The 16902-nt window shown below is 37.8% G+C and overlaps 1 protein-coding gene across 1 annotated transcript in view; it reads right to left on the bottom strand.

Annotated features, from left to right (window-relative positions):
- Positions 1–6138, bottom strand: part of LOC144966611 (rhotekin-2-like) — a 76792-nt gene extending 70654 nt beyond the window's left edge. Inside the window, exons 1-3 of the mRNA XM_078903333.1 lie at positions 5921–6138; positions 2412–2612; positions 1140–1418 (exon numbers count right to left, since the gene is read on the bottom strand). Coding sequence (XP_078759459.1) covers positions 1140–1418; positions 2412–2612; positions 5921–6076 — 636 coding nt within the window. The 5' untranslated portion in view covers positions 6077–6138. The remainder of the gene's footprint in view (positions 1–1139; positions 1419–2411; positions 2613–5920) is intronic.
- Positions 6139–16902: the final 10764 nt, after the last annotated feature.

Raw genomic sequence — 16902 nt, forward strand, 5'->3', positions numbered from 1 at the left:
GAACAGAAAGGTGAAGAGATGAAGAGGATCGGGGAGGAGGAGTTGGGCCATATAATTAATTACAAGACAAACTGTTAATGACACCACCAGATTTTCAATGCCCCCACCCCTTCAAACATATCCAAAAAACATCATTTGCCTCTTCCACGCTAGTGTCTTTTCTCTTCTAACTCTATTCATAATGTCTTCATTGCGTTTTGTCTGTCCATGGAACTTTAAATGTTCTGTTCTTCTGTATTATAGCCATAACTCGAATACGTCAATCCTTTCTGTGCACTCTGCATCTAAAGTCCTTATCACCACAGTATTATAGCAGTGACTAAATAAGAAATACGTGTCAGCCTGTTTTAAGCGAGTATTCAGACTGAGACTCGTGTTGGTTATCACTGAGTTTAGGCTATGGAATACATTTTTTAAAATCGAGCGCTATTCTTTGTATTAATTCTTCTATATCATACCCGTTGTTGGTAAAGATAAGTGTCCAAAATTCAAAATATTTTACCTGTTTGATTTTCTCCCTTTTACATTTTACATGGAATGGAAGCTCTTTTTTATTTTTTGAAACAACCATGGCCACGTTCCTTGCTCACCCTAGTGAGCTTGTCAAATATTTCTTGAATATCTTTGAGCAAATATGCCATTAACAACCCATTGTCGGTGTATTCTTAAATTATTCATATAACCTATCACAATTCCTTTGAGGTTATCTAGCTCAGGGAAGACCATTTCACAGTGACAACGAGCATTGATAGAACACATCACTGTGCTACTCCCTTTTAAGTACTGAAAAAAAATGGTTATATCGTTTTCAACCTTGATGCAGGCTCTTTGATCCAATATAAATGTTGCACTTATCTCAGGTCTTTCTTGCCTACATATCTATTTTCTACAGAAAATATAACTGATTTTTAATGGAAACTTGTCTTGCTAATAACAACAAAACTATGACAAAATCAAACAAAGCTCTCAAACTCACACAAAATGTTTTCAATCACGACTATGTTAATGAAGCCTATAATTATAAACAATTGAATCAGTATTGTTTTCTTTTGAATAGTTTGATATTCTTCAAATTTGCAGGAGAATATGGGCGAATTGATGAGTAAAAGAAAAACAAACAAACAACAGCAAAAACTTACCTTTCTTCTGGTCTGATTTCTAATCCCAGGATCCCTTCTCTTCCACACAGGACTATTATTCTCATTTGAAACAGGAGTCATAATCTGCCTCTGAGCAAAGCTTGTAGAATTCTTTGGTGGTCTCTGCCTAGGTGGTTTGGCAGGAGGAACTGGAGTGGACGTTGGAAGCGGTCGATTGTTGTTATTGCTGTTACATCCCCTTGGGCTAGATCTTGTTGTAATGTTGCATGTATCCTTGAATATAGCCAAGTCCTGGGCAGTTGGGGCTAAAGAGTAATCCTATCAAATTGAATTAAAGGAATTATTAAGTCATAATGGTGAATCAACTTAGTTTAGAATAGTCTTCAAAACAATAACACCATATAGCAATATTCCATATATAAAAAGTGGAGTTGTTAAAAAGCAGGTTTATTTTTGTTTTAATGACTGAAGGAGGGTACTTTTAACAGACATTCATGTTTCTTTCTTTACTGCCTGGAATATTTTGCCTCTGAGCACTTAGCATCACTTACTCAGGTACAACGCTAACCAGTCAACCCACACTCAAGACAAACAGAGTTAAACATCTTCAATGTTTTGGATGAGTAGTGATGATAATGTGACACTGGTGGTGGTAGTTGTGTTGAGGTTATGGTACTGGAGTAATGGTGCAATGGTTGGGATTTGGTGATAGCAGTGATGCCAATATGGAAAAAGACACCAGATTCAACAAACTTCAAAGAGTTCAAAACAGGGCAGCTATAATGATGCTTGGAATGAACCCACGCTTAAATCATTACCTAGCTTCCTGTTTGAACAAGAATAGACTACAAAATTACTCTTTTATGTTTCAATGCTCTAAATTCATGATCTCCAAGTCATATTCAAGAAATGATCACCATTTAAGCCCCAATTAGGCAGCTTAGGTCCTTAGAGAGCCATCAACTGCAGATTCCAAAAACAAACCTAAAATGTAATGGAAAAAAAAAATCTGGACCTTTGGTTTGGAACTTTCTTCCTTTGTCAGCCTGACAAATTTCACATTTTGGAAAGAAAATTGTCTTAAACTGTTATGTTTTTGTTAATGTTTTATTACTGGTTTTATATCTACTAGTTTAACATTCTTTTTATTCTGAGTGAATTTGTGAGTATATGGCTGTATGGAGCAACATTGCATTTGTAAGAAAAATACATTTTTATCTTTTTAAAAAACAAATATATATGAATAATAACTTTTCAGTGGACAGTAATGGAATAAATAAATAATAAATAAATAACGTAAAAGTAATATACCTGTAACTTTTTCATTTTATGTCTCAACAAAGAAGTGGACACTCTTCGCTTCAAGGTTCCTTTAATGACACCAGGTAGGAAAGTATGACGATTGGGTAAAGTCATTGTTGATGAAGATGTAGATGCAGGTGATGACACATTTGTAATTGACGAAGACCTTGTCAGTCTTCGGCTGTTATTCAGATCTGCTTCACGCTTGATCTGAATATTATAAAATAAAATAAATTTTAAAAATCTTGATAGCTCAACAGCCCCCAAACACTAAATGCTCACCGGTACTTCTGATCTCAAGGGTCAAATCAAATTTATTGTATTGCAAGAGCATAATACAGGCCTGTGAATGGTTGGTGAAAAAATTTTCGGATCCTTTTGAACACGCAAAAATAGACCCAACAGGACAAAAATATGGATCAATTAATAAACACAACACAGATCTGACAAGTCAATTGACTAATCAAATAATGTCACTTTCCCCAACTCATTTATAATACAATAAAAGCAGGTCCATATTTTATGGTACAAAAAAAAATCACAATTATTTGAGAGAGTACACACATTTCTGGTCCCAGGTCTAAGTTAGTTGTAAAATGAAAGGAAGAGAACAATTGTTACCTTCTTGAAGGATGTGTATCTAGATCTAGTGCTTGACACGAGTAGCTGCTTTATCTTTGCTCCTGTTTGTGTTAATTTTTAAGCTTTCATTTATTTGGGTTAATTCTTATAAAAGAAGAAGAAGAAGAAGAGGAGGAGTTGGTGGTGCGGTCATGTGTGAAGGAGGAAAAAGAGAAAAATCACAGTCGTGAGGAAAGAAAACTTACGCTGACATCAGTCAGAAGAAAAATATTTATTTCACATTATTTTTTCCAGTTGTCTTTCAAACTGAAACAAAGAAAGCATAAGGAGGAAAATTCTCAATCGAAGAAATGAGTGTGCGTTGATAGCAAAATAGAGAGAAATGGCCGGTCTGACACACGCTGTGCGTGTTAGTTGATTACTAACTACGCACGTGTTCGACGACTAGCGACAAGACAAGACACTGTCACCCCTCTCTCTCTCGTCTGATAATATACCTAGCTGACTAGTTTGTTTTGTCTTTGACGCAACAAATAAAAAGTTTCATTTTCTTCTTTTAAAGTTAGCGTTTTAAACGGAATATAAACTGATTTTTTCGAGGCACAAAATAAAACTCTTTTATTTTCTTTTTTGTCATTACTAATTTTATTTTTACGTTTAAATATTATTATTTTAAAATGTCAGCACTTAACAGACTATATCAAGCAAAATAGTACTGTCGGAAATCCGGCAAATGTCGGAAGATTTACAGGCCTGATAATACATCCATTTTGGTGTATACCTTCATTGGTTGCCAATGGAGAGGAATGTAAGCTAGCATGTTTTCAAAATACTGCTCCCAACTATTTAAAATCACTCACTTCTAACTGTCCACACGTTAAGCAGCTCACTCAGGTCAGTTATCTTTTGAAAGCAAAGTCCCTAAAACTAGATTTTCAAAACAATCTATTTTTCCTTATCTTAAAAGCAACAATTTTATCAGTCCTTTTATACGGAAGCAAAACATGCCAAATGTATGCAAAAGATCAAAAAAGAAAAAATGTTTTAATGCATTCCAACAACAATGTCTAAGAAAATTAATCAATGTCAGTTACTTAGACCACGTAACACTGAAATTCTAAAAGGTACTGGAAAGCAGGGCGTTATAATCACCACCCAACAACACCATCTCAGCTGGCTAGGACACATCCTCCAAATGAAAGAAGACTGCTTCCCCAAGAAAGAATAGGATTGGAAGAAGGATACCAACAGACAACAATGAAGACGACCAAAGACGATGTGGAAAGAAACTGTCAAGAAAGACCTTAAAACTGGGGAGCTGACATGGGATGAGGAATAGCGAATCTGGATGGCTCAATTTGTCAAAGAAACAGGAGGAACTGAGTAGGCACTTAAAAGATAGGCTAAATATGCGTCACTATTCTCCCATTCACCTGTGTGACTGCTAATTATCGTTTGTGAGCTGCAGGCTAAAATCATGGCTTGGTTAATTAATTGCAGAGTATCTATTGTGTATCTACAGAATTTGATAACTTAAACACCAAATTAAAGGGCATTAAATGCTCTAGCATTTAGTACAATTCCCGTTTTCATCTTTAAATTCATTTAGAAGATATAGATATATTAATGGAAAGATAGCTTACTTTTAACATTTGTGAGCAAGAAAATTAAGCCCTAAGGTATGAAAAATTGAATAACTCTGCCTCTTTACTTTATAATTATAATATAACCCACTACTATCTATTACTCTAGTACTGCTACTACTACCACTACTACTAGTATTAGAGACAAAATTCAAACGGTTTTATCAATGACAATGGAAAGATATACTACTGCATCATAGTAAACCAGATTTTATGCTGTCATCTGAAAACCTAATTTTCATTTTAGTGCCTAAAGTAAGGCTAACGTCGAAGGTAAGGATTGATTGTGTAAACATTGTCTTGTGATTTTTCTTGAATTGAGATGCCTACTTTTGTTGACTTTGACCCAGTTGACGTCATACTCATTCATTGAAAAATCTGATCATGGACATGTGTTATTATAGTGGGAGGACTATGTCAGTGTAAATGTGGGCCGAGCATGAGGAATGTAATTGAAATTGTAGCTGTGGTATCTAGACCGAGACTAGTGGAGAGACCTTGCTAAAGCTCCTCGTTCTAGTATTTCTTTACCTTTACACTTTCTATTTTCACCGTGGACCTTTTGTCAGATGTTTATTCATTCAATTTGTTATCATATAGGAGCATTTTAAAGTTTTTAAGTCTATAGATCAAACCTTTACAAATTAGTGAAAGTTTAAAATTTTCTAATAATAATATGACCTTTGCTTTTATGAAGTGACTATTTCTCCAAATGCTTAGGAAAATAAACTTGATCTCTATTTCTCCAAACAGTTGTGCATTCTCAAGATTTTTTTGGTTATTTGCGAGAGTGTCTGTGTGAATGATGAATGTGTATGCATTTTTTGGGGGGGGGGGTTCTGTTTTTTAAATAATTATATTATAATTATAATGGTCTATCTAGTAGGGGGGTTGGGAGGGGGAAACCTTTTTCATTAAAAAAAAGTCTCCCCCCCCCCTCCCAAACCCTCTACTAGAACATTATAAAAAAAGTTTTTTCCCTCCTCTACTAGAACATTATAATAAAAAAAAAAATACTGGGCATGATGTCTAGTGTAGGTAAGGAGCTTTCGGAAGGCCGTTTTCCTTTTGCCACTGCTTGGATGCTCTGTCTTTTATTCCCAGCTATGACTATGTGGAGGGTGTGGGGACTTTTTTAATATGTGTTTTTGTAAAGTGTATTCTAGACTCTAGACTTGAGTACTCTAGACTCTAGAGTAGTGTGTGGAGGGAATAGAGTAATAAAAAATGGACGGAAACTGGAAACGGAGAACAGAAAAGTGTGACCGCAGTGGCAGTGGTAGTGTTAAGTACCTTTTTAATCTCTCGACCGTGAATTGTCTGTCGTCTCCGCTTAGGTGAAATTACACTTAAGTTGAACGATTCATCCAAAACATTTAATAATGTTAATTTTGTCTTTGACTTTGATGTCGAAGATTGAATATCGCGCGGTGGGTTTTTACTCGCCATTTTGTCCAGTATCAATCACCATGACACACAAAGGTGGTCGTTGATTGGCTTATCCCAGCCTACAATTAGTTTCCGGAAGGTATCATCAGTGTCAAAGAGTAGCTGTAATATCCATTCGTAGCCAACACATAGAGAATACAGGACTAGAGGGGACAACAGGTTGGAAAACGTCATCAAAAGTGGCTAGTGAGAGGTCGAGCGCCGCCATTTTCTTGAATATGAAACCAGGGACGCTGTGCGATTTAATCTCTATATGAATGTCTTTGACTGAGCTCGATCAACCTTGATTTGTGGACGGAAAATAGCAAAAAAGGCCAGGTTTATGATGATAAACCAAATTAGACATATTAAACTACACTTTTACTTGGCTCCATTGATCGGGTTAATGTTAATAACAATGGTAGCAATAGAAATCAAACATACATCGACACATAGACAAAAGAGAGAGAGAGAGGGGCGTTTACTTGGGTCTATCTATCTATCTATCTATCTATCTATCTATCTATCTATCTATCTATCTATCTATCTATCTATCTAAGCCCCTCCCACGCTGATTATTTATGACATGTGTCCAATTAAATTTACCATTCCTGGAACGACAGCGGTTCATACAATTCTTTTACGACTCTACGCATATTAATGAGGAGACTCAATGAGTAGGACCAGGACGCCTCTTTGAACCTGTTGTTCGGACTTCCTTGTTCATTTCACACGTACCTGTTTATGACACAATGGTGTTATTAGGAGGAATGGATTAAAAGTCAGTAGAACGTGGGAATTCCTTTCAACATTTAGGACCCGTTGATTTCAAACAATGACAGTACCATGCCAACACGTAGTTAGGTCATTCTATATGTACAACGAGTATTTCTCTCTCTCTCTCTCTCTCTCTCTCTCTCTCTCTCTCTCTCTCTCTCTCTCTCTCTCTCTCTCTCTCTCTCTCTCTCAATCAGAGCAGTATTAAGTGTCGTCAACGACCGTGTGAGTGACAATGATTGGGAACTCACAAAGATAGTGTCTTTTTATAACGCATTTGAACAAATTAACCCCAACCGTCGTCAGTGTGAATAAATAACTGGCGATAGGCATTGATCGATACTGCAAAACTACTACTACTACTTCTACAACTACCATTAATTGAGATTTATATAGCGCAATATCCACTAAATGTGCTCAAACCGTTTTACAAGGGGTCCCTGGTCAACAGCAACATTTAACATGTAGGACGGGATATGCCGCCTGTTAGGCGATATTACAATGTTTCGGACAAAGACACCGCTGTTAACGGCCAGGTACTCATTTTACACCTGAGTACGGTGAGAGAATGTGAGGAAAGAGCCTTTTCCAAGGACCCAACTAGGCGCCGAGCTTGAGGCTCCAACCCAGGACCTTCCGATCCGAAAGCGAGTGTCATACCACTAGCCCACATAGCCGCACCATTATTACTATTACTCTACAACCAATATTTCTACTTCTGTAACATAAAACTCAAACATAATTTATATAGTGTAATATCTACTAAACGTACTCAAAGCGCTGTACAAACTGGCCCATACCCAAGAGCAACACTTAACATGTAGGAGGAGACATGATGCCTTTTAGGCGTTATTACATGTTTTCCACCAAGGTACCTATTTATTTATCGCCCGAGAATTATGAGAGACTGTGTATAAAGAGAGCCTTTTCCAAGCACTCAACTATGCGCTGCTCAGATTGAGACTCGAACCCTGGAGCTCCCGGACATACCACAAGACCACATAGGCGCACAACAGCCATAGTTTTAATATTATTATGAATAATAATAATAATAATAATAATAATAATAGTAGTAGTAGTAGTAGTAGTAGTAGTAGTAGTAGTAGTAGTAGTAGTAGTAGTAGTAGAAGTAGCAGTAGTAGTAAAAGAAGTATAATAGATTGATAGTTGAATGGATTGATGACCAAGTTGATCGACCATGAAGTTCATACTTTCATCACACCCTCGCAGCATTTCGTTTATTTATTTTTATCTAATTTTTGCTAACAACAACAACGCGTCATTTAAGTTTATGTCCCTTTAAGAAAATATGTCTATTGTCTTCAATGAAAAAAAATAAACAATAACCCGTCTCTGAATTGATTTTATCATAGAATCGATTTCAGCGCCTAAATCATTGGACATAATGCCGTTTTGAAGTGCTGATAATATTATCCGAACGCAATAGGATTCAATAGTCTGATGTCACGTCCGCCCAGCAACGAGCAGCTTGGTTCTAAACAAAGAAAATTGGTACTTTTAATTCTTCATGCTGGCTATAACTTTTTCACACGTCGTGTGATCAGAATTTATAAAAGTAAAAACATGATCAGATTTATGTTTTTCTTCTCTGTACACGCTTTTATGCTCGCCAGAGAAGTATTTCATAAGGGCATCCGTCATTGTTCCGATAGTTTAGATCCAGTTACTAAGTTACTATGCGTCATTACGAGGGAAGACGTCACGATTGTTGAACCCTAATGGTAGCAATGAAGTATTTTTTTCCCGATTGTTAGAGAGTCAACTATGCTGGCATACAACTTTAAGTCAATGAAGTCATCATCATCATCATCATCATCATCATCATCATCATCATCATATTATTATTATTATTATTATTATTATTATTATTATTATTATTATTATTATTATTATTATTATTATTATTATGTGGGTAGTGGGGCAGATTGAGATCTGTCAATAGGAGTAGCAAGGCGTCTCCTTCCCTCCACTAGCCTGCGGGAGGTCCTTGGGCAAGACCGAGTACCCGCAATGCCCCCCGAACAGGGTTACGTGAAGTCACGCCAGGCAGGCGATGGATGAGGACAGAGAGCAGCTGAAGGAGCTTCAGAACTGGTCTCTTCTTCAATGTGCTAGGCAGAGGATATCCTATGGATACAATGGCTGGGACACCCGTCCTGTAAGGACACTGCTCTCTCACAGAAAGCAATGGCAAACTACTGTGAGTAAACCTGCCACGGAAACCCGAATGAAGAAAAGCAAAACAAATAACGATTTGAGACCTGGTAATGAGACCCCCAAGTTAGATTGGTCTCCAAAGCGTATTGGGGAAGAACCTGACGCCGGCGGGAGTACCAGCCTAGTTGATGAAGGCATAACGCCTGACTGTACAGAACTGGGAAAGAACCGGAATACATGGTTAAAACGGAATTACCTCATAGGAACTTGGAACATAAGAAGTATGGCAGCCGGTAAACTCAACACCATCATCAATGAAGCAGAAGAAAACAAAATAGACATTCTGGGACTGTCGGAACACAGATGGGCTGGAAGTGGACATTTCACAACCAGCTGCGGAGGAAGGATAATTTACTCAGGAAGGGAAAAATCTGGACAAAGCGGTGTGGCAATCTATCTCGCAAAAACAACAGTCAACAGCCTCATTGGATACAAACCAGTGAGTGATCGCATTGTTAGCATTAGACTCCAAAGGTCAAACTAAAAACATCACGTTTATTCAAGTTTACGCACCAACAACTGCTGCAACTGAAGAAGCAATCGAGAATTTCTATGATGCCCTACAAAAGGAAGTGGACAACAAAGATAAACAGGACATATTAATAATCGCTGGTGACTTTAATGCCAAGGTAGGACGAAAAAAGAACAGTGAAGAAGATGGAATCATCGGAATATCTGGACTAGGGAAAGAAACGAAAGAGGCGAAACACCATAGATTTTGCACTGGCAAATCAACTTGCAATAAAAAAAACACCATGTTCAAAAAACATCCAAGAAGACTATTTACGTGGACATCGCCAGATGGAAGAACAAAAAACCAAATTGATTACATCATGATTGAAAAAAGATGGAACACCATAATTCAAGACGTCACGACCAAACCAAAAGCAGACTGTGACACAGACCACGAACTTTTGATATCAAAACTGAAACTGAAGCTTAAAATGAAGAAAAAAGTTACAAGACCTATTAGATACGAAGTTGACAGTATCAATGAAGAATTTGCGATTGAAGTAAAGAATCGTTTCCAACTGCTACATCAAGATATCGAGGAAAAGGAACCGGATGAGATCGCAAATGAGACAAGGAAAATATACTTGGAATCCGCTGAAAAACACCTTCCTAAAAAACGGGGCAAAAAACAACCATGGATGAGTGAAAATACACTAAATAAAATCAAAGAGAGGAAAGACGCAAAGACGGCTCATGGACTCATAGCAATGTATACAAAGAGATAGCTAAGGAAGTGAAAAAGCTGTGCAGAACGGATAAGAAAGAATATCTCATGAGAAAATGCAGAAAAATAGAAGACCTTCAGAGAGAAAACAAGACCAGGGAAATGTATGATGAAATAAAAACCATCACAAAACGTTTTCAATCACGAATAGGGGTGATAAAAGATGAGCAAGGTAAACCCCTCACAGAAGCAGAAGATATAGCAAATAGGTGGAAAAGATATTGTGAAGATATGTACACAGAAGACCAAATAAACGAAATTCAACCTTTGCAAAACAACAGGCAAAATGAAAACGAAGAATCTAGCTTACCACCTAAAAATCTGAAATAGAATGGGCAATTAAATCACTTACAGATGGGAAAAGTCCAGGTTGTGACAACATTCAAGCTGAGATGATAAAAGCAAGCGAAGATGAAGGAGTTGAAGTATATCTAAGACTTTGTACGAAAATTTGGGAGAAAGAAATTTGGCCCTCAGATTGGAGGAGAGCAATTTTTATACCATTGCCTAAGAAAGGAGACTTACAACTATGCTCCAACTACCGAACAATATCACTCATCAGTTATGCAAGCAAAATCCTTCTAAAAATTATCATGAACAGGATTGAACGTACACTGGAAGAAGAAGTCAGTAACACCCAGGCAGGTTTTAGAAAAAACAGAGGGACAAGAGACCACATATTCAATTTGCGTCAAATTATTCAGAAGCATCGAGAAGTAAATTCTGGCCTCCACACTTGTTTTATAGACTATTCGAAAGCTTTTGATTGTGTTAATCATGAGAAACTACGGGAAACTCTCCTGGAGATGAACTTTGATCCTAGAATTAGAAACCTGATAAGATCCCTCTATGAGAACCAACAATCAGCGGCACAACTAGAAAGCGGAACAACAGAATGGTTCAAAGTTACAAAAGGAGTAAGACAGGGATGTATTCTATCACCCCATTTGTTCAGCATTTACACTGAAGGTATAATGCGAGATGTGGAAAACGATGTCAGGAGAAGTAATTACAACGAACCTAAAATGCAAGGTCTACCCATAAAAGATCTGAGGTACGCAGACGACACTGCACTATTGTCCACAACACCGGGGGACTAGAGAATCTAATAACATCTGTAAAGGAACATAGCGTGACCAAAGGCCTTAAGCTGAATAAAAAGAAGACCAAAATCATGAATACTGACAAGTGCAAAACAGATGCCATCATAAAAATCAATGGAGAAGAAATAGAAAGAGTAAAGAATTTTGAATATCTTGGAGCCAGGATTGAGTACAACGGGAAATCGGCCCCAGAGATCAGGAGGAGACTAGCAATGGCAAGATCAAAGCTAGAAAAGATGAATAATATCTGGAAAGGGCAGTGCATTCAAACAAAAATCAAAATCCTCAAAAGTGTTGTTTTCCCAACTGCAACATGTGGATGCGAAGCATGGACTATCAGCAAAGCAGAGAGCACAAAGATCACAGCTTTTGAAATGGCATGCTACAGAAAAATACTCAGAATATCATGGACTGAAAAACAAACAAACAAAGAAGTCCTGAGAAGGATCGGAATAAAATCACCAATTCTTCTTCAAACTGTAAAGAAATTGAAACTGAACTATTTTGGCCACACGACTCGCCACGAATCATTAGAAAAGCACATTCTGCAGACAAGGGTAGACGGCAAGAGAGGAAGAGGTAGACCAACAAGAAGCTGGGAACAAGATATATGTGAATGGCTGGGAATGACAGCAACTCAAACAAGTAGACTGGCGGAAAACCGTAATCTATTTCGCAAGAAAATTCGGGAAGCAACGTCCTACGCAGGATCAGCTGACTAGATGATGATGATGATGATGATTATTATTATATTATTATTATTATTATTATTATTTTTATATTATTATATTTTATTATTATTATTATTATTATTATTATTATTATTATTATTATTATATTATCTTGTTATTATTATTATTATTATATTATTATTATTATTATTATTATTATTATTATTATTATTATTATTATTATTATTATTATTATTATTATTATTATTATTATTATTATTATTATTATTATTATTATTATTATTATTATTATTATTATTATTATTATTATTATTATATATTATTATTATTATTATTATTATTATTATTATTATTGTTGTTGTTGTTGTTGTTGTTGATTATTATTATTATTATTATTATTATTATTATTATTATTATTATTATTATTATTATTATTATTATTATTTTATTATTATTATTATTATTATTATTATTATTATTATTATTATTATTATTATGGGAGCAAGTAGCAAACGTTCACGTCGTGCTCCTGTAATCCTTCTCTGAAGGAGACTGATTGCTACACTACGCGACCAGGGAGAATAAATTGGGCGGTAAAAGGATAGCCCCTCGGCCCAGACAATGGAAAACTTCAATGTTGTAAGTTTCAACAAAAGGAATCTCCCATTCCAAATGCAAGATACTGACAGAGCTAAAAGCAGATATAATTTGCTTACAGGAAACCCACAAAGACTCAAAACCACCTTGCATACCTGGCATGCAACTAGTAATACACCACGAACACCCAAAATATGGAAGTGCCATGTACACTCGAGAAAAATCTACCATACTGAAAACCGATGACCACTAAGAAAATGACATTGAGATTCTCAGAGTAGAAACAACACTGATTACCATCATATCTGTGTACAAACCTCCATCAACCCCATTCAAGTGGCCCCAAATGAATCTATCTGATAGAAAACCAACCCTGATCATTGGAGATTTTAACAGCCATAACACTATATGGGGATATGAGCAAAATAACCTTGACGGAGATACTGTTGAGGAATGGGCGGCCGGCAATGACCTCACAATCCTCCATAACCCCAAAGACAAGAAAACCTTTATGAGTGCCCGGTGGAAGAAAGGTTACAATCCGGACCTGGCATTCATATCCTCTCAACACTTCTCAAACTTTGAAAGGACTGTAGGTGAGCCTATACCGAAATCTCAACACAGGCATATTACCATCACCATCAAACCAGATGTTAAAGCCCTCGAATCAAATGCGATACCACGATTCAATTTTAGAAAAGCAAATTGGGAAAACTTTAAGATTTAGACAATGAGATCACCAATATAAAAAGTGACCCACAGAGATACGACGACTTTAGAAAACTCATATGGAAAGTTGCAAAGAAAAACATCCCCAGAGGATGCCGAAAAAGTTATATTCCATGTCTCCAAGATGAAAGCAAGAAACTATATGAAAGATACATTGAATCATACAAGGTGGATCCTTTCAGTGAAGAAACCCTAGAACTGGGTGAAGAACTCACATCAATGATAGCCGATGAAAGATCAGAAAGATGGAAGGAATTAATAACCTCCACCAATATGACCCTAAACAGCAAAAAGGCCTGGACTACAATTTCTAAACTGAATAATGACAAAAATACCCAGACAAGAGTGGCTGCAGTAACACCTGACCAAGTAGCACATCAGCTTCTACTGAATGGGAAACCAGCCAAGAAAGCACGAGGCCAACTAAAAGCCCTGAAACGTGAAATGGACAAAGCCCTCAAGGATAGTGAAGATCATCTTGACTCTTTTACCCTGGAGGAGCTACTAGAGGCCTTGTCCCATCTGAAGGCAGGAAAAGCATCGGGACTGGATGGAATCACAACTGAGATGATTCAACGCTTTGGCCCGAGAACCCTACCCTGGCTATTGGACCTCTTCAATGTATGCGCAAGGACAAACAGGCTGCCAAGTGCATGGAGGAAAGCAAGAGTAGTCGCCCTACTGAAACCGGGGAAAGATCCAAAATCCAAGAAAAGCTATCGCCCGATCTCCCTCCTGTGCATCACATACAAGCTATTTGAGCGAATGGTTATGTCCCGCATGTCACCCAGTCTAGACGAACAACTGTCTCCAGACCAGGCTGGATTCCGACCAGGACGGTCAACATGTGGTCAACTTCTTAACCTTACACAATTCATAGAAGATGAGTTTGAGACAAAACAGGTCACTGGCACAGTCTTCGTCGACCTCACTGCAGCCTATGACACAGTGAATCACAAGATCCTACTCCTCAAAGTGGCTAAAATGATAAAGAATAAGAAAATTGATATCATCCAGTCACTTCTCGAAAACAGGCGCTTCTTTGTTGAAATGGATGGCCGGAAGAGCAGGTGGCGCACCCAGAAGAATGGTCTTCCCCAAGGATCAGTGCTGGCTCCAACACTTTTCAACATATATACAAATGATCAGCCTGAGTTCCCAAATATCCGCCGATTCATATATGCTGATGACCTATGCCTCGCAACACAGGATGAGTCCTTCCAACCAATCGAGAGCAGACTGACAAATGCCCTAGACACCCTCACAAAGTACTACACTAAAAACTCGCTGAACGCCAACCCAGGGAAAACACAAGTGTGTGCATTTCACCTCAACAACCACCAAGCCCACAAAAAACTTAACATCAAGTGGAATGGCCAGACATTAGAGTACAACTACCACCCAGTGTACCTCGGAGTGACGCTTGATCGGACTCTGTCCTTCAGAGAACACGTGAGGAAGACCAAGGCAAAAGTGTCCACGCGTAATGCCCTCCTTGGAAAGCTGGCAAACATGAACTGGGGAACTGACCCTAAAACTCTAAGGACCACAGCATCGGCCCTCAGCTACTCAACTGCGGAGTACTGCTCAGCTGTATGGGCCCGATCATGCCATGCCTCCAAGCTAGACCCCGAGCTCAACAACGCCTGCCGGATCGTAACGGGCCAGCTGAGAGCAACACCATTACCACTGGTCTACCGTGCAGCAGGAATAGCCCCACCACACATCCGGAGGGAAACTCATGCCCAAATACAAAAATACAAACAGGAAATGGACCAGAGACACCCCCTTCATGACCACAATTGCCCCAAAAGCAGGCTCAAATCAAGGAAAAGCTTCCTCACAGTAGAGAGCCTTCACCCAGACCACTCAGCATTCTACCGCCTGGACAAATGGGTAGAATGGGACAAGACAGCAAACGATGCCCTCCAGCCCCCAACAGAAAAGCTCCCAGCAGGCACAGACCTCAAGAGAAAAGACTGGGTGGCGTTGAACAGAGCTAGAGCAAAGGTGGGAAACACCGCCACCAACCTCTTTAAATGGAAAATCTCACCGGGCACTGAATGCCCAGACAGACCATGGACCACATCCTGTCCGAATGCTCGCTGGGACCTCACTGCACCAATGCTGACCTGAGGGAATGCAACCAGACTGCCCGGGACTGGCTGACTCACTGGCGCGACAAGATATGATGATGATGATGATGATGATGATGATGATTATTATTATTATTATTATTATTATTATTATTATTATTATTATTATTATTAACGAATCTAATGTCGACGAATACCAAGAAATATAACTATTCAGAAATAGAAATAGAAATCACAAATCCAGGATAGCTTCCCTTGTGTATAAATCGACTGTCTATAGTGAACGGTTTTAGAGTCTAATTACACGAGAAAACAGCGTAGCGATTAATCAGCTCACAATAGAGCTAACCATACCCTGTCGTCATCGAAACAAATAAGTCTGGCAGCACGTAGTAAATGAATGAGTTTTTTTTTTAAATAGTTCTTTCCTATCAAAATTAAAAAGTGTACATGTAAGGTGATCAATCTGCATAATGATCAATTAAATTAAATCTAATAAATATCCGTTGCACATAATATGATGACGTGTGAGGGCCTATCTAAATGGCAAATCTAATGGTTTAAGCAAACATTAAGGTGTTTTGTTTTTTTAATCGAGACATAATCTGAGTCAAATCTGGAATAACAGGTGCAGAATGAGATTTCACATTTATATGTAGGCTACATGGATGCAGTCACCAAAAAATGGAACCCCTAAAAGGGAAAATATGAACCTCTTGGAAAATATAAAAGACATTTTAAAACATTTTGAAATATGATATGTTTAATTGTGTCTTTCTGTATTTTTTCCTTTCAAAAATTTATAATCAAGCCCACTAGTTTGACTGACTCTACTAAGTGCATGCTTAAATACTTACCAGGTTTATACACTCCCCTCCCCCCCCCCGCGCCAAATAAAAATAAATAAATAAAAATGTGATAATGCTCATAAATCAGAAAGTAGTGCATATTTTTTTTTATTAATCTATGAAAAAGGACATTGCATAAAAACTTTTCATGCACTAACTTGATATTTTGCGCATTTGCAGAACCATTGATGAGCCGACCCATTTTTGCTACCATTGCTGAACGGTCAAAGCTTGACGTTCGAACTGTTGTTCGATTTTTAATTTAGAAAAAAAAATTAACCAATCTGACATTAATTCTGAATTAAGATGATTGTTTATGGTAATTATAACGGATGAATAAAATACTGGTATATCAGTGGCGCAGGCGTGCTGTTGTAAAGCAGTCCTTCAGAGCAAGCTGGCCCATGGAGCCAGAGTTTATTCTAAATTTCTATAGCGTGAAACGGGCAATAAGCAATGCTTGATCCAACTACCCAATCACTTCTGAATGCACAGGGGATGGGGAGGGAGGGGGGTGGGGTCATTGAGTG

Source organism: Berghia stephanieae, chromosome 2 (assembly GCF_034508935.2).
Source record: "Berghia stephanieae isolate SIO BIC M18660-M18661 chromosome 2, UCSD_Bste_1.3, whole genome shotgun sequence".
Lineage (NCBI taxonomy): Eukaryota > Metazoa > Mollusca > Gastropoda > Nudibranchia > Aeolidiidae > Berghia > Berghia stephanieae.